The 21,168-nt window shown below is 36.7% G+C and overlaps 1 protein-coding gene across 1 annotated transcript in view; it reads left to right on the plus strand.

The window, feature by feature from the left end:
* Positions 1-21,168, plus strand: part of OCA2 (OCA2 melanosomal transmembrane protein) — a 174,535-nt gene that overhangs the window by 38,097 nt on the left and 115,270 nt on the right. The window contains exons 7-11 of the mRNA XM_021412256.1: positions 1,911-2,068; positions 4,098-4,180; positions 4,517-4,670; positions 19,359-19,430; positions 20,120-20,185. Coding sequence (XP_021267931.1) covers positions 1,911-2,068; positions 4,098-4,180; positions 4,517-4,670; positions 19,359-19,430; positions 20,120-20,185 — 533 coding nt within the window. The remainder of the gene's footprint in view (positions 1-1,910; positions 2,069-4,097; positions 4,181-4,516; positions 4,671-19,358; positions 19,431-20,119; positions 20,186-21,168) is intronic.

Consider the following 21,168-nt stretch of genomic DNA (forward strand, 5'->3'; position numbering starts at 1 on the left):
TCCATAACTATATGTACCTGAAGATTTTTGAAACTTAAATTACTTGTCGGCGCTTGGTCCCGTTACAGAATTCCCTCAGTCAGTGTGGCATCAGAATAGCAAGTTTCCTACTGTGTTTTACACACACCTTATATATCCTTCACTCGTAAGCAGTAAATCCACTCACGGTTAATTGTCCTTAAGTTCTTCACAACAACGTAGATAACAAACAAAGGGTTGCTTAACTGTCCCAGAAGTGACCACATTAGCTGTGCATACTAAAGAGTATTCTGTTTACACCTTAGCGCTGTCTCCAGACTCCGGAGGCCTCATAGAGATAAGATCTACCAGAGTCTGTTGAGCTCTTTGTTGTTAAGTCTCCCTCCACAATTACTGGCTACATTTCTAATAAAAAGCAGACTGTCAAAAAGTGTCCCAAATCATTGGGTTAATAACTTTGGGTCATCAGGCCTTATAGAGGGTATAATTAATGTCTCAAGTTAGAGATATACATGTAGTTCCAGTGGAGAGTAATATTATGTATTAGGACACTGAAAAACTATGATGCCGTGTTACAGTTAAAACCTTCAGAAGGAAAAGAGAACTGTGCTAATTTATATTTACACATGCTAAGGGCTGTGCATGTAAATTCTCTTGACTGGAGTTGGTCTCCTGATTTGTAACTTCTGGAGTTAGTTTTTTATGGCTTCATATGCACTTTCTTTAAGCAAATAGATGCTTGTGTTTGTGCACATATGTTCATTTTTAATGAACAAAGTGTGAATGATGGTGGTGATGGCTTGCCAAGCTAAACAGGGAGACATTTGTATTACTTACTGTACTTACAGTAATACTTACAGTATTACTGGCTCCTCACCTGCTACTAGAATCACAGAACAGTTTTGTTTGGAACAGACCTTAAAGCCCACTCAGCTCCAACCCTCTGCCATGAGCAGGGCTGCCCCCCACCAGCTCAGGCTGCCCAGGGCCCCATCCAGCCTGGCCTTGAGCACCACAGCTTCTCTGGGCAGCCTGTGCCAGGGCCTCGCTGTCCTCTGAGTAAAGAATTTCCTCCTAACATCTAACCTAAATTTCCCCTCTTTTAGTTTAAAGCCATTCCCCCTTGTCCTGTCACTAAGCTTTCCTTTTTCCACAAGCTCACAGGGATGCTTCTTTCTCAACCAGGCCAAAAGTGGACTCCTAGAAATACTGACTTTAAACGGCCCTAGATGTTCTGAGACCAGTTGAGCCAGGCTTCTAATATGTTTGCCTCTCATGATTGGCTGATTTCTTAATTATATTAGTCTAGAAATGTAGTTTGACCACATCTCATGCTAGATGCTCAAGAGAGATAGAAAGAAGAGATAGAAAAGGAGCTGAAGGAGAAAGAGACAATTAGCATTCTCAGAGAATCTTGATTATGTATTTTTAGATGTTAGGAAACTTATGAATTAAATTTTGACCAAAAACACAAATTCTGCATCATGGATGGGGAATTGATTCTGATTTAATTTTCCACATTGTTGCAGCTTGCACAGTGTTTCCCCCAGTACAATTTCAGGTATGTTTAAATGGCCCAGTTAATGGTGCAGACTTTCTTCTATAAGAAAGAAAGAAGAAATTCTTCTATATTTCTTCACTTAAACAGCCTTACTTCTCAGGCTCTCTGAGAGATCAATCTCAAGATTTGCTAGGAAAGGACAGAGGGATTTGTTGGGATTCTAAGTTCTGTTTCCTTAGGAGAACAGGACAAAACTGCGCTGCTTGGTGAAAACATCTGTTTTCTTCCTTTCGTAGTTCCTTAAGCATTTTAGGTGAACCATGTGTTTTCAATATGAATTGACTCATCTTTTTTTTTTTTTTGTTCTGGAATTGGAATATCTTATACTCACTTTTACTGGAAATTTATACCTTAATGTGTTTATTGACAGCTATGAATTTGACAGATTTTCATGACTCTGCTCTGTTGAAGTTAGATGTGGGAGGCCCATTCGTAGCAGATGTAGCTGATGAACAAACGCAAGAATACGTTGTAGTACAAATCAGCCAGCCTGAAGAACCTGGATCAAGGAGGAGACGCCAACAGCAGGTGATGATCTTTATATTTTCTTTCAATTTTTCACTTTTAAAAAAGCATGAAAGGTGTTAAGCCTTTTGTGTTTCATCACTGTGTTTGAGTTGGTCATGCTTTTCCCTGTGGTAGAACTGGAGTCAACATCAGTATTAGAAAAATAATTAGAGTGAAGTTACATTTTCTTCTGTCTTTGTAAGACTTCCTCTAGCTTTCAATATTTATCAGAATTCTTTAAAACATATGTCCTTTGAAAGTTCATGCATTAAAAATTGGTAACATTTCAAGAATTGTCTTAGAAGGAAGAAACAAGTGTAAAGTGCCTTTTCACACTCACTGAAATATATTTTTGCTTTTTGTTGCAAATTATTTTCTCTGACACATTGTCACCCTTATTGTCTTTAATTCTCTTAAGGCTTTGACGTTGCTTATAACAGTGTCCTGCTACACCCTTCTTGAGAACTCAGTGAAGGAGGACCTTTTATGATGTGTCATTGCATATTGCTGAACAATGGAGAACAGCTTCATCATTTCAGCACTAGCATATAAACAGCTGCCTCTCAATCTGTGTGAGGGGGATGTCCTGTCTCTACCAGTGACAACTTAGCCTGTAATATCAACAGTATTCCCACTTATACCCAATCTCACAGTCTACAGCAAAAGATTAGTCCCACTACCTCAGTGTGCTGAACAAAACCGTAATGGAAATTACTGTCTTAAATGTCCCAGGCCATTGATATGGATGCTACTTTAATCCACACTGCTGGCCATGATCCCCAAGGAGCCTCCACACTGCTGCAGAATACCACCTCCAGCTGGCACTCCAGTGATGTCCTGACATGACCAGATTAAGCTAATCAGAATAACCTCTCTTGCTTGCATGCTTTTCAGGCATTCATCTGTGTTAGATGTTGTTGATTGTTAGATGTTGGCTATGCTGTTTTTTCCTCCAATTTGTAGCACATCGGGTCTGGACAGGCTCAGAATTTAGGCTACAATTAACTGAATTCAAGTTTCTTTACATTTCTTTTTTTAAAAAAGGAGATGATCTGTGCATCTACACTTAAGGACCATATTTGATTAAACTTGCCAGCATATCACGGTATTATTTTATTGGGTAAAATTTCAGAGAAGTGTTTATTTTATTTATCTTTTTATTCCTAGAGGATCAAAAGAAGAGAGGAATTCTGATTGCTGAATTCTTGCATGTGCTCTTCATGATGTCTTGGGGAAGGATCTTGCTACTGGGCCTCTCATAATCTATATCTCATGTCTGTTAGTTTTATTCCCAGGCAGTCTTTGGAAGTGAAGCATACTGTCTCCTCTGGGAGTCAGTCTCCCTGTGATGTAGATGACAGGTCACTCCAGGGATTGCTGGCAGTGGGAGAACGATGGACACTTCACCAGCTGTGGCTGCTTTCCCTTATGTAGTACTGTAATGCTCTCTTAGCAGGTCTTCTTTAAACATACTAAGGCAAGAAAGAGCATCTTAATATCATGATGTAAAAGCATGACTCTAGTAGTCTTTTAATTTCTTCCCCTCGCCCACCCAAGATGTTTGCATTTAAGAAAAAATATCCTGGGCCACAGGGGCACCACACAGAGCCTGGAGGACACTGGGACTGAATGCTCTACAGGTCAAAGAGAGCTATGCGAACACCAGAGACTGTAAAAATTTGTCTGGAGGTTTGGGATTGCTGAAATTCATGCCTTTGCAGTGTAGAAATACCCACCATAGCCAGGTGTTGTGTCACCTAGCTGATACACTTAGGAGACGAGCTTAGCTGCCCTGGATGCTTCCAATATCTGGAGAACCTCCTGGAGTGTCTCAGGCTACACTGACGGAATGAGAGGATAAGTTCACTCCTACCTGAGGGCTGCTAATATTCCTAATGAAGTGTTGTGAATATAGGCTGGTGCATGTGTTCTCCATAATAAGTTCTCCAAACTGTAAAGGAGACAGAATGAAGAGGTATAAAACTCCAGAATAGAAATTTACCACTTTAACTGACTTTTAATAATATTACCATATCTGACTCTTTTGCAGGTGGTATACAACTGGTCTCTACCCTTAAGTTCAAGAAGAAATCAGCAAATCATCACAACTAGAACCTTTCAGATACCAAACAGGTTGGCTGAGAGGCTGGGACTCATTGAAGTAGTAATTTACACAGACTTGATGGTAAAATAATAAGATAGCATTTTAGAAATAATCTGTCACTCCCTGTTTCTAAGGGGCAGGAAAGTGTGACCCCTCCTTTACTTTTTAAATGTATTTCCAAAGTTGGGGTATTTTCCGAACAAAGATTTCTATAGGGATAGAGTGAAAACATTTGAAAAGTCTCTCACAATTGTAAAAATAAATAAATAAATAAAAATAGCACATAGATATATTTATAGATATTTATTATAAAATGAAAGCATTTTCGCTCAAAAAGAAAACAAAACTTCCCTTCTTTTCCCCAGAGGCACCATCTTCCTAAACATTCAAGCTTTCCTGCAGGAACCTGGAAGTGTTCCTCTCTCCATGAAGCATCAATACCTTCATGCAAATATAGAGGCACAAGTAACAATTGCATCCATCATCTTAGTAGGAGTCTACGTGCTGATCATACTGGAAGTAAGTCATGTTTTGTGCTTTAATTTTATTTTTTGCCCTACATTGCAAATGGAACATGAGGAAGAGTTTCGTTCTTGGCCTTTAACATACTTCTAAAATCTGTATCTGAATCCTTGCTGTATCATTATTGTTGTTAATGAAATGAACAACGTATGTGTGAGGAAATTGTTCTGAATTGTAACTGGTTCTGACAAGTTATACAAACAATACAATGGTTCTTGCATATTCTTCTGCTAGTGTCTCTTAATGTTTTAGTCCTTTTTACAGGATTATAGCTTGGCTGTGAGAGTCTGGGATGTAAAAAGTGTGCAAAATCCTTGTTTAAAAAGCAATTAACTTAAAAAAAGGTTAAGAAAAAAGCTTTGGTTATTCCTTTTTCTAAGGAACCTCAAACTGTAATTTGGTGTGCTTTTAAAAGGTTAAACTGAGCACACTTTTTAGTATGAGTGACATTTAGAAATGCTTTTACTGTACCACTTAAAGGAGAAATAGAATCTGAATTAACATGAAGAAGACAAAGGATGGAGGAACTTTAAACATTTATTGCAACTTCACTCCAAAGTCTTGAGCTACCAAACTCAAAGAAAATGCTTTAAATCAGCACCATGAAAAATGAAAAATATGTCAGAAATAGCACAGGCTCTGACAGATATATTTGAACTGAAAACACCTACTTTCTGATTATCTTGAAATAAAGTACAGATACAGGAGCCTACCTTTTATTTTTTTTCCTTTTATTAATTCATGTGTGTGTTAACACTCTCCATGAATTCTCAAGTTGAATCACACCGGATTTCCACTTGTATGAAACAGAACTGAATCAAGTCTATGAAGTATTTAGTAATGTCTGGCATGCTTACCATATCCGTTCTGTACCTTAAACTTTTTGTCCTGTTACCTGCTGAAATGGTAGGTAAAGTAGGTGGACAGCTTCTTATCAAATATTAATGGACACACGCAATGTGACAGATGCTTTAGACATTTAGATTTGGTCATTCAGGAATAGCGATTCATTTATATGTATTTCATAAATGAAAAAAGTGATTTAATATTGAGTGTAGAGAGGGACTTGAGCTAGATATTGATAAAAATATATGAAGGCATGCAATACAACATCAAAACAATCTTAATGCTTTTTTAATGCAGCTCTTACTTTTGAAAAAACTATGCAATCCTATAGCACCTGCAAAACACTTTTTTAAAATATATGTAGTATCTGAGGTTAACATGTTATCATTCTAGAAAACCACTTTGGAACAATTCATGGGTCAAAGGAAATGAAGGCTTGAAACTGAAAGGCAAAACAAAAAAAAACATTAATTTTCCTGTTTTTTATAAGAAAAAGCTCTAAAACCACTAATTTGTTTATTGTTTCTGTGAAATGATCAAGGAAAAATTTCTGTTGTTGGCAAAAAAATTATTTCTGTGTGTTCAATGGCAGAAATAGGTCTTTACCCGTAAATGTTGAATTTAAGATGTGGGAATTCGCCTATTGAATCATGGTTTTAGCTTTCTCCAGAGTAGCTGTAGAAATGACAAATACTACCACTAGAGTAAATTTCAAACTATAAATATATGAGCTAGCAATAACTGAGATAGAAATAGAACTTGACTGTTTTTCAGTTTCCCCATGGATCTCTTCCAAGAGATGGATGTTAATATTTTTAGTATATGTAACAGTGGCTTACCTCATATTTGCTATTTATAACTTTAGTGCCTGAAGTTGTGCTTTCTCAACACATTGCACTCTATTCCATTAGCTGTTAGCACTGTTAGAGAAATCAATTGGTGTTGCTGCAGGAGCGATCTCTCATGGATTTTCATTTTCTGTGTTGTTGCTCCCCTTCTTTTATCTGTCTTTATTGCAGTTTCCTGTGTTTTATTCATTATCATTGCCAATATAGGTTCAACTTCAGGCAGCGTGTACACCCAAGTGCATTTTAGAGCTATATTTTCACATATTTTCTTATAACTGTGAAGAAATAGTAGACATTTTATCTGTTACAAGGCACAAGAGCTGTCTGAAGGTGTGCCTCTTGCTTCTCTTGCACTGCACTTTTCCCAGTAGAGGAAATCACATCTTGTGCCCCCACCTTCCTGAACTCCACAGTCCTCATCTTTCTGTTAGTCACCAGGGAATGTACAGGAGAACAGGCTGCAAGAGCTTTTGCCTCCCACAGATACAGCTGATGGGAAGAACTCTGATGAAGGAATGTGTTATGATTGAAAGATGAACTTCATTTACTGTAAATTGTCATTTTCTCCAGTCTTACACCAGTTCAGAGACACAGGGAAAACTCTGCTCTGAAGCAGTTGTTTTCATGTGTACTGGCACCAAATCTGTAAGAGCCCAACATACATAAAGTACCAGTCCTTGTTCAGTAGAGAAATCTCAATGTCTTCTGATGAACAGCTCAAAGAATCATAGAATGGCTTAGATTGGAAGGGATCTTAAAGATCATCTTGTTCCAACCTCCTGCTGTGGGCAGGGCTGCCCCCCACCAGCTCAGGCTGCCCAGGGCCCATCTACCCTGGCCTTGAACATCTCCTGGGTTGGGGCACCCACAGCTTCTCTGGGCAGCATGTGCCAGCGCCTCACCACCCTCTGAGTAAAAAATTTCTTCCTAACATCTAACCTAAATCTCCCCTCTTTTAGTTTAGGGGCATTCATTTCCCCCTTGTCCTATCACTATCAGACTGTGTAAACAGTCAGTCCGCCTCCTGCTGTGAGCTCCCTTCAAGTATTGAAAGGCCACAATGAGGTCTCCTCAGAGCCTTCTTCAGGCTGAACAAGCCCAACTCCCTCAACCTTTCTTCACAGGAGAGGTGCTCCAGACCTCTGCTCATCTCTGGGGCCCTCCTCTTGAACCTACTCCAACAACTCCACATCCTTCCTGTACTGAGACATGTTGCGCTGTGGAGCCTGGTTTCTTCACAAATTTATTTTTAGTGTCACTTCTTTTAAAACTGTTTGTATGTTATTTAATCATAAAAATTTGAAACGTATTTCTGCTTAAGAAGATTCCAACTTTTCCTCTTCAGTTTCTAATGATTTCTTTTATATGCTTACCAGAAATGTGAATATTTTTGTATTTCACCATCCTACTCTACTCCTTGATGTTTGGGTATATTGCCCTTAACTCTGGATATGTCTTAGTTACATTTCTTTTTTTAAGACCTGTGTGTTCCCCTTTTTTTCTTTTTCTTTTTTTTTCTCCACATAATCTTCCTTCAGAAACTAGACATTTATCTTTTTGAAATTGTTTTTTCTTCAAATATTGAACAGTCAGATCGTTGCATTTTAGTCTTCACTTCCCTCCCCTTCTCCCAGAGGACAAAAGGAGAAAAATATATATTTCTTGTGGTATTTCTGAATTAATCTAATCTATACTATTTTATAGACTTGTGGAAAACAACGCAGTATTTCATTTTGTTCTTGGAAGCCTATGCTGCGCAGGAAATTAAAGCAAGGGTACATTAAATTAAAAAAAAAAACAAAAAACAACAAAACAGAATCAGGAAATAAAAAGGTTCTTCATGTTTACCTGTTTTGATCTCAGCTCTGACCCTTCAGGGTTCCTGAAGAACAAATGGATTATGTTTTCACACAGGTCTATGGAGATAGCTGGTATAAAGTGCAGATGTCCATAGTTTTATGTTGATGTTGCTATACTAAGTTAGTTCACAGTGTATTTCAAGAGAGATTCTTTCTAGTATTGATCTTCAAAACATGTAGCCCTCTTTGAGAATTTTTCAGGAAAAAAAAATCTAACCAAAAATCTTAGAAAATTTATTTTTTACTTTCTTAGCTGAAAGTATAAAAATGTTTGAAACAAGATAGGGTATGCTCTCTGTTGCCTTCTTTGATTTAAATTCATTTTACACCACAGCCCTTTTATATTTATATAAATTATTTCTTATACCCTATTTGCTCAGATTCGATAAGCAGTGCCCTATTTGCTCAGATTCGATAAGCAGTGATGTATGAACTTTTTTCTAGTGGTACAGCATAACCAAGGAAAAGTGGGATGGTTAAAAATCTCAGTTTTTCCTCTTTGCAATACAGTAAGATACCTTTGACTTCTCATCTTCTGTGTGTATTAGTGTATACGGGTAGTGGATAATATACTGGTTACCTTTTAAAAAAATCTGCCTATCCTTATCTTAAAATATTTGTTAATATTATAAAGTTGTATTAACGTTTAGACAAAAAATCTTGAATCAATAAAGCTCTCATTTGTTATTAGTAATTGCATAATTGTAGTTGTGGTGGAACTGCATTAATTAGAAATATATAAGGAGGAATACATTTATAATTACAGCATAGAGATCACTAATTTAAATATATTAATAATTGTGTACTCTTGTTCAATATTTTCCATTAATAGTATAGTTCATGTTGTGGGTTAAAATCAAGTGTCAGCTGTTTATGATACTTAAATAAACCAGAAAGTATGAATGAAATGATATTTTAAAAACTATTTTAATGACATTATTAAATAATGACAAGTTACCACTAGCATGATATATGGCAGAAAAGTGATACTTTCAGGTACTCAGAATTCTGTGAGAGCCTCCACCGAAATTGTTTTATCACAAGAACTATCATTCATATTCCCTTATGTAGCTAACCCTAAGGAAGATCTTGCCAGGATCTTCCAAATAGCATTTTAGTGACCTGATACCTTGAATAATGTTTAAAAGTCTGTATTACCTTTTAAAATGCAAATATGTGAAAGTGCAAAATCTGGCCTTAAAAGGTCTAGCTGCTAATTTTTTGAAACAGGGACTTGTAATCACAATTTTATTAATTTATGGAAATGGAGAATATCAGTTTCTTTCCATATTACTTTTCTATTATAAACTGGTTTAAATTATGAATAAACATCCCTTAAGCTCAATTACTTTAATACAAAATAGAGTGATTTTTAATAGCATCTAACCAGCAGAAATTAGCTGCAGACATCAAAATTACTACACAATTTAGTATGCGGTTTAGTACAACCATTTTTCTAGCATTGTGGACTGGTTGAGCCAAAGCCAGAAATCACTTTTACAAATGAAAAAAGGTGTTTGTTAATACTACTGTCCATGCTCACGAAGTCCTTTTTTTAAAAAAAAAATACATATACATATATATATATACACACACTCACATATATATGTATATGTATTTTTTTATGTGTGTATATATATATACACACACGTATTTCCAGTAGGGTGGCTATTTTGACAGAGGAAATTATGCTTTAGAGAGGGAATAAGAAAACTGAAGAAACATTCTTCAATATACGAAACATACTGTGAGGAGATTTTCGTAGGCTAATCTTAAGGGAGATATTTTTTTCAGATGAGGAGAGTCATTGAAACTCCAGATGAGCTTACTCAGCATGGTTTCTCACTTCCCATCCATTCTCATATTGATTGGTGTTTAAATATAGACAGAGAAGAGTGTGGATTAGTCTTCCCACCTCCGCGTGTAACCTACCAAAAAATTGTTAGTAAAGGGACAGAAGAAAATCCATTGCCTTTATTGGAAAAGACATTGTAAAAAAAGAAAATCAGAGCTGCTCTCCTCAGCCCTTGTGTGAATAAATACATTCCTGCAGCTATTATTTCCAGTCATGCTAGTTTGCAAAAATTGTAAAGAAGTTATAAAACACACTGTAGGTTTTGGCAGAAAAATAAGGCAGGTTATCAGAAGAAACCATCTGTATCTTTTAGTGTCTATATCTTTTAGAGTCTGATATCTCATAGGACAAGACAAAATTTGTCCTCATCTGTCTTTCTGTCTGGGCCTTTGAGGGAGCAATAGAGCACAAGGTTGGGGCAGAGATGAAAAATCAATGCCTTTTTTTTTTTTTTTTGTCAGCCAGCCACCAGCTGCACAAACATGATGGTGTGCAGACCTCTTGATTGTCTTAGTGATCTGTGCCATTTTACAGTGAGATAGAAATGGAGCCACGAGCTAGGACCCAGACAGCAAAGTTGCTGGATGGAGGCAGAGATCATTAATGCTGTTGGTTCCATGAAAACTGAATACATTGTGATGACACCTAAAATGTAAAATTTTTTAGAGTAATCTAGCTTCAAGAAAAATTTAGATCCCTCTGAAGCATGCTGGCGGCATCTTTCCTGAGCAGCACATTGTTGTAGGTCTACTTTGGAGATCCTAGTAGAATAGGGAACCATTGCCATTCAAATGTCTCCTATTGCTTTTTCTTTTTCTTTCTTTTTCCAGCTGGAAATGTGCAATATAATAGTGGCTGTCTTGCCATCCCTTTTTCAAGAAAGCAGTGCTTTCATGACATAAAATGGATGGCATGCATTGGGAATGGCATTGAAGCCTAGAGAGTAGTGGGAAGAAGTGAAGCTGCTGCGATATGTGCTAGAGGACTGGACTGAACAAGTAGATCCAGATGTAGGACAGATCCACCCCTCCTGTTGCCCAGATGGAATTTTTCTCCAAACTTTACCCTGGGTATTGTCTCAATGTTGGTGAGGCCCAAACAGGACTGAGCTAGTAATTATGCAGTGTGGACTGTGAAAAGTTGTAGTCATTCCTTTCCTTCCTCTGATATAGGAGGATCACAGAATCATAGAGTATCCTGAGTTAGAAGGGACCCACAAGGATCACTGAGTCCAACGTGACTCCTTTGGAGAGGCTCATGACTTTGAAGCAGCTGTGCAGGCATGTTATGGGTCATTCCTTACAAGCAGCAGTGAATCAGTACTGCCAAAGTGCCAGGATTTTTACCACTTAGGTGGAGCAGATACACTGATGCCAACAAAGAGGTGACAGGACAGAGCTAGCACCAGTTAGATGGACTACAGTTAAAACTGTAACTGTCAGAACTGCTACAAAAGAAGCATAAATGAAACACAGAGTGCTTGAGGACGAGGATAGGAAAAGTTAAATTAAAAGAAAAATGCTGTATTAGAGCAAGCAAAATCCTCAGTTTCATCCCACTTTGCTCTAAGAAGAATTTTGTATTATTAATCCGATTGCTGATTTTACAACCATAATTGTCTGATTTTTTAGATCTGTCTTGGTGAAAATCTGGCTTTGCTATGTCTATGTGTGTGTGTACACACAAGGGTGTACTTTAAAGAAAAATGTCTTAGATGTGGTGCTTCTTAGGCAGTACTTCTGTAGGGTGTAAATTGATCTTAATTAAGAACTTCATAGAAAAAAATTACCACTGGATGGAGCTGCTTGCTATTCTGGGGACTAGATGGCATTGCTAGCTTTAAAGGGTGCTAACACCCAGGATCCACTTTTTACAGGATGTTATGCTTTTCTGTAATAATAGGAGTCATATTTCCAATGCTAAGTGTAAAAACTAATTTCTAAATGTCTATTTTCTATTCTCTGTTGCCTTTTAAAACAAATTTTTAAATGTGGTTTGTTCAATTTTTGAAAGACTATCAAGCACAAATGCTTTGCCTTTCTTCTCAGACTATATATGTTGTTTTTTCTTTTTGTTTTGTTTTCTGTTTGAGACAGGCAATAGAACATTAAATTAGCTTAATTGAATGTTGCTGTACAGCTTCTACCCTGCCTACGGCAAACAGAGTGGTAGAGAGCCATGAGGTTATAAAATTTTAACTAGGTGTTAAAACTCACGTACACTTCTAATGCACACAGTCGTGGTTAAGACTGCTGTGGGACCATGGATGATGTCTTCCTTCAACAAGGGCAAAAAGAAATAAATGAACATGGGAGAATGTAGGGAGCGGACTTGAAGTTTGGTTATTTTCTCAATTAAATTTCTTTACATTAGAAATTCTAATGAAGTTAGACTTTAGGATGCTGTGATAAGTGGGAGAATACAGATGATTCCATCTTCTTTGGTTTCAAGAAAACATTCCACAACAGCAAATGTTTTGCAAGACTGAAAACTTGTTGCCAGGCCAACCTGTCAATATACTTTGGTCACGTCTGCCTGCAGTAGCAGTCTGGTTTATCATCTTCTAGGTAGCAGAATCACGTTCTTTACTGGCTCAGGACCTGATATCTCTACTTTAGTCACATAGTAAATATTTTTTGTAGATAATATATTACAGGACTGATATGCTTTGAAACATAAAAATGATCACTATCCTGTCTATCCACAGGATTCTTTTTATTCATCTGACCTGATACACAGATCTCCAGAGGTCCCTTCCAAACACTACAGTCCCGTGATTCTGTGATTCATTCATCTCAGTGTGTCTCTGTCCATTTTTACATTAAGACAAAATCTCCAACGACAGAGCAAATAAAAATATGCACTTTTGATTTGAGTCTGTGAGACTCTCAAACAATCAGATGTTACTGGATTTCCCTATCCGTTATTTCCTGAAGGGTATAGTTTTCTTATATCAGAGCCATCCCAGTACATAAAGGCTGGAAGACACCCACCAATGACTCTAATGGTATAGCTACAAGATATGACAGACTCCTATTTTTTCCTTTTTTTTTTTTTCTGTATGAATCTTAGAAATAGGCATGATGGTACATGGTGATCCTAAGCGCGCATTTCATGCATATGGTAGTACTATCATATTGAATTATCACTGAGTTATTTTGAAAATGAATAATATTTTTTTTTCCAAGCAAGGCATGCTTAAGTACAGTGATGTGGTTTTGATGTATCTTACAAAAATGAGCCTAGTACTAAGATTTTCTAAAAATTAATTCTAGTGTGAAGTTTAATTTTATGATTTGCTTGGCTGTGTTGTAGATACTACGTACAGATAATATCCTAATTTGCAGACAAAGATACAAATAGCTGTTCTTGATCTCAGTGACTTCTGCGATGCTTTTCGTCCCTTTGGAATCTTTGAGGTACACAGTCTTTCAGCAGCTATACCACGTGTGCTCGCAACAAGAGCTATCCCTGAATTCTTCATCAGTGTAAGATACATTTTCTAAACTGAGTTGAGCAACCCTCTTCTGGTTCATTAAATCTTTGCAGAATTTATTTGCTGCTACTTAGCTAAGTAATTCTAAGGCAATTAATTTTCTGTTGTCATTCGTTTTGCACTAGCTCTTGAGACAGGTCTTCTGTAAGGGGTTCCCTGGAACAAGGAGGAATGCTCTGTGGCTGAAGGAGCAGCAGAGATGCTTCTGCAGAGTTCCTGTAGGGTGAGGGTGAGGATGTAAAGCTCTAGCTGCCACCACCAGCTGGAGGGAGCTACTCTGCTTTGCCTTCATCACTGATACTGGTTAGATGGGCTCATTAATATACGTGAGCATGAAGGAAATCAAATATGTCTGGCTCCACTGACTTTATTTTTTTTCTGCTCTGGTCTCACCTATACCTGACTACATCCTGCATTTCTAGACTACTGGCTTATATTCTGGCCAGACTGTGCAATTTGTCAGAAGTAAAGCGCATTCCATGAACTGAGCATTTGCTGCCATTCAGCTTTGAAACGGATCTGCTCTAAGGCAGAGTTCTAAGTATTGTAAGGCTTTTTTGACCCCTGTTTTTTTTCTAACATAAGCCCAAATTTTCAGTTATGTTATATGATAGAGTAAGGAAAAAATGCCTAAGTTAATTAGCAAAGTTGCCATTGTTTATTTTGCCAATGTCAGTTTGCATTTCACTTTCTGATGGCAATTTTAGGCTTTGTTGTTCATTTCCCAAATCGTAAGTGGATCAAATCCACATGACATGAAAAACTGAAGTTTTGTCTACCTGCTAAAATTGTTGAATTAGTTCAAGGTAATGCAGAATACCAAAATTTATAAGTATATGGCAGCAAATAGTAAAATAATCTCCACTGAGGGGATCTGAATACATTTACTGTAGCAATCAGGCTAATGCTGTCTTGACTGTATTTAGGAAAAACAAACTCTTCCTCTTTGGAAAAAAAAAAACAAACCCTCTTCCTCTGGAAGAGGATATTTTTTAACACAATAAACCCTTACTAAAACAGAAAAAGGAAATGATATAAAACATTAAGTCAGAATGAAAGCTTTCCTAGAGCAAATTTTATTTCCCTTCTCTTTGTCTCTGTCCCGTGAGAATAAACAGTTGAACTATAGACTTTGTGAAGTCTAAGGGGGATTTGGCTGTGGATTTTATAGCAAAGGTCTCAGCTGCTCTGGAGGTGGGTGGAAAATGTATAAAACTCACATGTAAATAAAAGCTTGTGAATAACCAACTCCTGTTGAAATGAAGCAATGCTGCCAGTCTACCATATGAAAATGAATTTTTCAGGAAAAGAAGTATTTTAATGCAACAGGCTTCTCTCAGAAAAAATAAAAGGATAAGAAATGAACTGAGGCTGCATTTGAAGCTTTACATTAAAGTCACTGACAGTCATCTTTCAACTGCCATTTATCACTTATAAAGGAAGACTTATGGAAATAAAATGTTTGGTGTGATGTATGATTTATCAAGTATCTTCAGCAGCACATTTTAGAAATATGCATGCCCTAGATTTCAGCTGGGAAATGTATGCTCTGAAATAGCATACAGGTCACCATTCGCTTGGCTACTAAATAATTTCCTTTTGCCTCCTGGAGCACTTTGCAAAATAAAGTGGTGGAATTTTGGATCATTTTTATAATGATGTTATTGTAGTCTACCAAAAAATCTGATGAACTTTGTGCAAAACTTTTAAAGCACTTTCAGGTTGATAAAGAAATTTAAACATGACAAAGCTGTAGGTTGTGTAAGTCCGGTTTGCATTAAAGCTTTGGAAATGTATATTTTTAAATAACATCAAACACAGCCAGCATACTTGTTGCATAAATGATTTGGGTTGTTTTGATTTCTTATGTTAGACTTGAATTCTGAATTTAGAGTATGGAAACTATCATGCAAAATCAGCATTTGGCACACTATCACACAGCAGGCAATCATGAGACAACCTCTCCATAGATAATTAAGAAAAAAATACAAGTATTTCTGATCTCTCCTCATTATGATTTCACCTTATTATGGCATGATCCTGTAGTGTTGCTGTTGTGATGCCTACATTGCTGATACTACTTTTATCAGCCTCCATTTTTGCAGCTTTGAGTGTTTTAATTGCTTATATAGAATTGTGTAAATTGTCATTCTGTTTCTCAGCTCTCAACCTAAATGATATCCTGTATTGGTGAGCTCCGGGCCTGATTTGTGCATTGAAAAGATTAAAATCTGTGCTGCCTTGTTTTCAGTAGCAGTTTGTATTGAGTTAACTATCCCTTTGTTAAAGACAAGTGCTATCCTTTGCTGTTTCACCACGTTAGTGCTGCTAGGTGTTCTTTGGACGAAAACAGGGATGATGGTGAAGATTTCTCTTCTGCAAAGAGACTGTAAATCTGGTAGGCAGGCTGGGAGGTGGGGAGCTCTAGCATGCAAACTTTCATCTTCCTTGTCTGTTCTGATTTTTCTTCTCAATGGCCATTACTTGATTTTTTAAAGAAATCTTTTCAGGAAATTAGCTTTTATAACAAATGTATTTTATAGAGTGATCTAAAATCATCGCAATGCGGGGATACATTTGCAGGATGGAAGAAGTGGATGAGATAAAAATAAGGTATTCCTTTGGCATTTGGCTTTGACAGAATGAGGAGTAATGGAAAAAGACACTTGGATAAGAGGAGAGTAGGAAAGAGAATGAAAAAGAGGTGCTGGTATGAAGTGTGCAGGATGGAAAGAATTTTGGTGATGGTTTTTGTCAAAGGAATGGGGTGTAGCTAAACAGTAGTCCAGACAAGAAGTTGTCAGTGCTGGAGATGGTTATTGGAAAGGAGAGATGAAATAGAGAGAAAGGTTTAGGTATCAAAGAAAGATCCATAGGAATTATTGATAACGTCAGTGTATTTGATGAGAACACATTGTGCAGAGTCTTGTGCTAAAATGTATTACAGACCAACCATCCAAAACTATGCCTCTCAGTTACCCAGAACCTGTGTGTCACTGGCACTAACTGAGATTCAAACTAATCATGCCTGGGGAGCCAACCACTATCTATGATCTTATAGACAATTCCAATTTGAAAGGGATACTCCTTATGAATCGTGGTTCTTTCAGCATAATTGTCTTTGCTTATGAAAGAGTGTAAAGATATGTTTTCTCAGGGGTGAGAAGGATCAAATGAATATGGATGATTTCACACTTTCAAAATTTTTTTCAAAAGTCCATCAAATCTCTCATCTTTCCTGAGGCTAAATGACTGTGTCAATTAATTTCTGAGCTCTTTCAATTCTTTACCTGAGCTTTTGCTTATAGATTCTCTCTGAGATTCATTCTGAAATGATGTTTATCTTCTTTTCCATCTTCCCAAGAGTTTGGATATGGTCCATGCTATTTTCCAAAAGAATAATAATGATTTTTTGCCTAACATGACACCCTGTGAATGTGAGATTTTCCAGAGATACACAAAGTATAGGTATTAGATGGAACTGTGGTTCAGAGTGGCATAGCTTATAAATGGTATATCTTATTCTCTCCTTTTGTAAGCTTTTAAAATGCGCCTACAAATAAATGGTTTGTTTGCAGTTTTATGTGAAAAGAAAATCAGAGTAATCTAGTTTTTCGTAAGCCTCCTCCAAAGTTCATCTTTTGAATCATTATATGTCTTGATTCTTTCCTGTTTTAACACTTCTGTGAAACTTCCACATGATAGTTTGCTGAAATGAAATGTTGCACACTTGACAAGATTTTTTTGGAGTACAACTTTGTATCTGAATAGTCTTGATTCATTCTTCAGGATATATTTTGTATGGGCCTCTTGAAAAATCAGCAGGATAAAGTAACTGATGGATTACTCCATTTATACATTTCCCCTCACCCTTCTATAGAAATTAAAGCACGTTTTACCCATACTGACAGCATACTCATGGAAACTGAAAAGGTAGTCAACCCAATATATTCAATTAAAAGTGCAATGCTAACAGCAAAAGTCCTATGTGAAAACATCAAAAGTAACAATATAAAATATCTAAGACCAATCAAATCTTGGAAAACCCATGACATTTTTCTGAGAACTGTAAAAGAGCTAATTGATGAAAGTGATGAATAGATGAGAAGAAAGCCTCCAGTCTGAGGAACACAGAGGATTGCCCAGTATCTTACCCTTTAACTTTGCCCTGGTAAGAGGCTGATCATTCCTGGTTAACACCTCTGCTTTATGGCTTTTATTGGAGAGAACTGTATGGCATAATTGCTGTATGCCATTGCCAGACACATGAAATATTGAATGTATTGAATGCCCCTCAATACTGTTATCCCATAAAGGCCATAGGAGTGCATTCATATCCACACTCTGAACCTAGGAATCATAGACATAGCCATGACTTACCACACACTTCTGTGGAAGCTTGTTGGAGATGTAATTTGTGCTATGTACTTTTATACCATTAGGACATAGAAACTCTCCTTTGCTGCTATGACCATTGACTATTATTCTTTTATGCATCTTGAAGAAATGACAGGTTTTTCAATTGAATCCTAAAATTAGCCAGTTAAATTGGTTATTTTTCTAGTCATTTGCCAAGTTGCTTTGCTGTTTATAATTATTGTAAAGATTTTAACTTCAAGGAAAAAAATCAAAGCCAAATGACTCCTTTTTCCTTTCCTTTCCAAGTAGGAAGGAGAGGCTTGAGATGTCCGCATCCTACTGTTTCTTATCAGAAAATATTTCTCATGAAATTAACAGCAAAGGACTAGACTGTCTTATTTCTGTCTCAGATATAATTCTGGCTTATGTCTGAATATTTAAACACATTAATAATAAATGCTGTTGATTAGATTCAGTCTTTTGTAGTGCGAATTTTATTAATTACATTCTAACTTTAATTGAGCTATTTTACACAATCTGTGATCTTCCAGACATTCTGGATTAAATAATTACAAATGAGCACTTGGAGAAAATGCAGTTTTTTTCAGGGCATGTCTGCTTTCATACTTTCTCCTTGAGAATTTTAAGTGCAATTTATTCATTGGATATGTAGACATGGACTAAAGTCTGTATATTGTATAAACTGTTGAAGTGTTAAAGCTGTATCTGGTAAGTGATGTTTCAGTCCAAAGTTTGGATACAATGCATCTGTGTTGCCTACATACTATAAGGAATTTAGAGGTGGTTAGAAGCACTGTTCAAGGGTTGGTTAGTCTACATACAGATAGAAGTATATTTGATGAACTGAAGATACTGCAGTAAAGGTTTCCAGAAGATTTTAGCTAATGTATATGTCTTCTTGAAGTGGTAGAAAGCCACTGTATGAAGGAAGACTGCTCTACATGTATGAGTGAAAAAGCAAGTGCGCAAGCTTGCGAGATCCGTCTGTGCCCAGACTGCAAAGTGGACCTGGAAACTCGGTCTTGTGTATCTCTGTAGGATTAATCTGCCCCAGGTCTGAGAGATTTGTTTTGGTCTTGCTTTGTAAGTCATTGTAGTTCATTGGAGATGAAAAAGCACCTAGAAAGATTGAGGTGGATCACCTCCTGGGCATGTGTTTTCTTCTGGGCTGTGAAGGGAAAGCAGCAAGACTAGCTCGGGCTGGGTTGCATTTTTATCCTTAAGCTGGGAAGATTAATTCCTTTCCTTCTCAGGTAACTGGATGGAAATTAAAAGAAACTCATGCTTTAAGCAAAAAGGAAAGGAGGAAAGAAAAAATAATCAACTATGGGAATTTTTATTCTTTCAATAGTAAGGAGATGTTAAAAGGATTCTTTGATTGCTTCTTACCCTTTCTTGCAGATCGTTCACAGGACTCTTGCAGCGATGCTGGGCTCTTTGGCGGCTTTAGCTGCATTAGCTGCTATTGGGGAGGTAAGATATTGAACTGTAAGTGCTCATTTTGTTTCTGTCTGTGATATCAAAAATTCCAGAGAGTGTTATATTGCGAATGGATACAGTGCTCTTTTTAAAGAGAGTGAGATGGTAGGGAAGATATTAGGTTGAGCAAATATCACAGGGAAAACAGAAAAGCTTACGGTATGGAGAGGAAGAGGAGAAAAAAAATCAGTTGATGCATTTTGTTCTGATTTATAGGGAGCTGAGTACATATATTTTCAGTTTAATTCAACTTACTTTAAGACTGTTATTTTCAGTAGTGTTAATATACCAATCAAGCTATGTTTCTTTAAATTCCCCCCAGCTTGTTCACAGGTAAAGTTATATCCTTTTGTTCTCTTAGGAAAAAGAAAAGTGGGTTGTACCATATAATTCTGTTATCATTTATTTCTGTAATGCTGTATAAGGAGCAAATAGAGAAACCAAGAGCTTAATGTGGACTTTTGATAATGACTCACTTAGGATGTTGCAGTACTTTGAATTAGTAGTAGTAGAAGTAAAAATATTAATAAAATAATAACAGAGTCTTTTTGGTGTGCCTTTAAGGAACACTTATTAATTTCATTTGTGGCTTATTTAAATGGCTCATCAATTAAATGGAGTTTATATTTCATAGGAAATCACAAGTTAGCTGCTCCACTGGTAATTGTATTTTTCGATTACAGAGGCCAAGTATGGTCAAAGTGGTAGAGTGGATTGATTATGAAACACTGGCGCTACTGTTTGGAATGGTAATTAAGATGTATCTTTTGCTCTAAATGTGTTGAATGTCTCACATTCTTTATCTAGTTTTTTTTTTTTTTTTAATATTTTCTACTAAGACATGTTCTGATGAAAATTTGTCCCTTAAGGTTTTTAAGGTGTTTAATAAAAGGATGATGAGCAGACCTCTGAAAGAACCTTTTAAAGTTTTTTTTTTCATCTGTAAAATCAAGTTGATAACACACCAAAAACATCATTGAGGTTTATAATAGGAAAGACCTGTTTATGTGCCAAGTATTACCATTTATCTTGCTAATTTTGTTTACTCAAAACCTTTCCCAAACACACACAGCTGGAACAGTGTCTTTTGTTGCCTTAGTGTTATGTTTGGAACCAAAAAGAGAAAACCTGAAATGGAGGACACATATTTGATCAGATTATAATAATACATTATTTTAATCTCTGTGCCCAGAGCTATTTATGGTCAAAAGTGTTGTCCAAGTGTGATTAAACTCTAACATGATATCTGCAGTGTATGCAGACAAAATTGCTGCTATTCCTTGACAACCTGAGCTTTTTTTTATTTCCTGACCATGCCCCCCATCCTCCTGTCCTCCTTACAGAAAAAGAAAGGAAAAAAAATAATCTGTTGGGAGCAAAGTTGGATGGACTGGCAACCCCCCAGAAATGTGGGAAAAGTGCAGGAGCTGATATCTTCTGTACTCTGTAGTGTGTTACTGCTGAAAACTCACTCACAGTTATTGGCTTATCTTTTTTGAATGACATAAGGGAGGTATTTTGAGTCTTTAATGTAAGATGCCTAATTAATCATAACAAATAAAATTAAACCAGACTAACTTAGGGACTGCTGTACAGGATATCCTGATATGATGGTGATTAGATTCTCAGAACTTCTGCAAATATGAAAGACTTTTTTTAGGGACACGATGCACGTTGCATTGTTTTTGTGTAATAATCATTTGCAAGCAATTATTTTTTTTCTTCATGTGTT

Source organism: Numida meleagris, chromosome 1 (genome assembly GCF_002078875.1).
Source record: "Numida meleagris isolate 19003 breed g44 Domestic line chromosome 1, NumMel1.0, whole genome shotgun sequence".
Lineage (NCBI taxonomy): Eukaryota > Metazoa > Chordata > Aves > Galliformes > Numididae > Numida > Numida meleagris.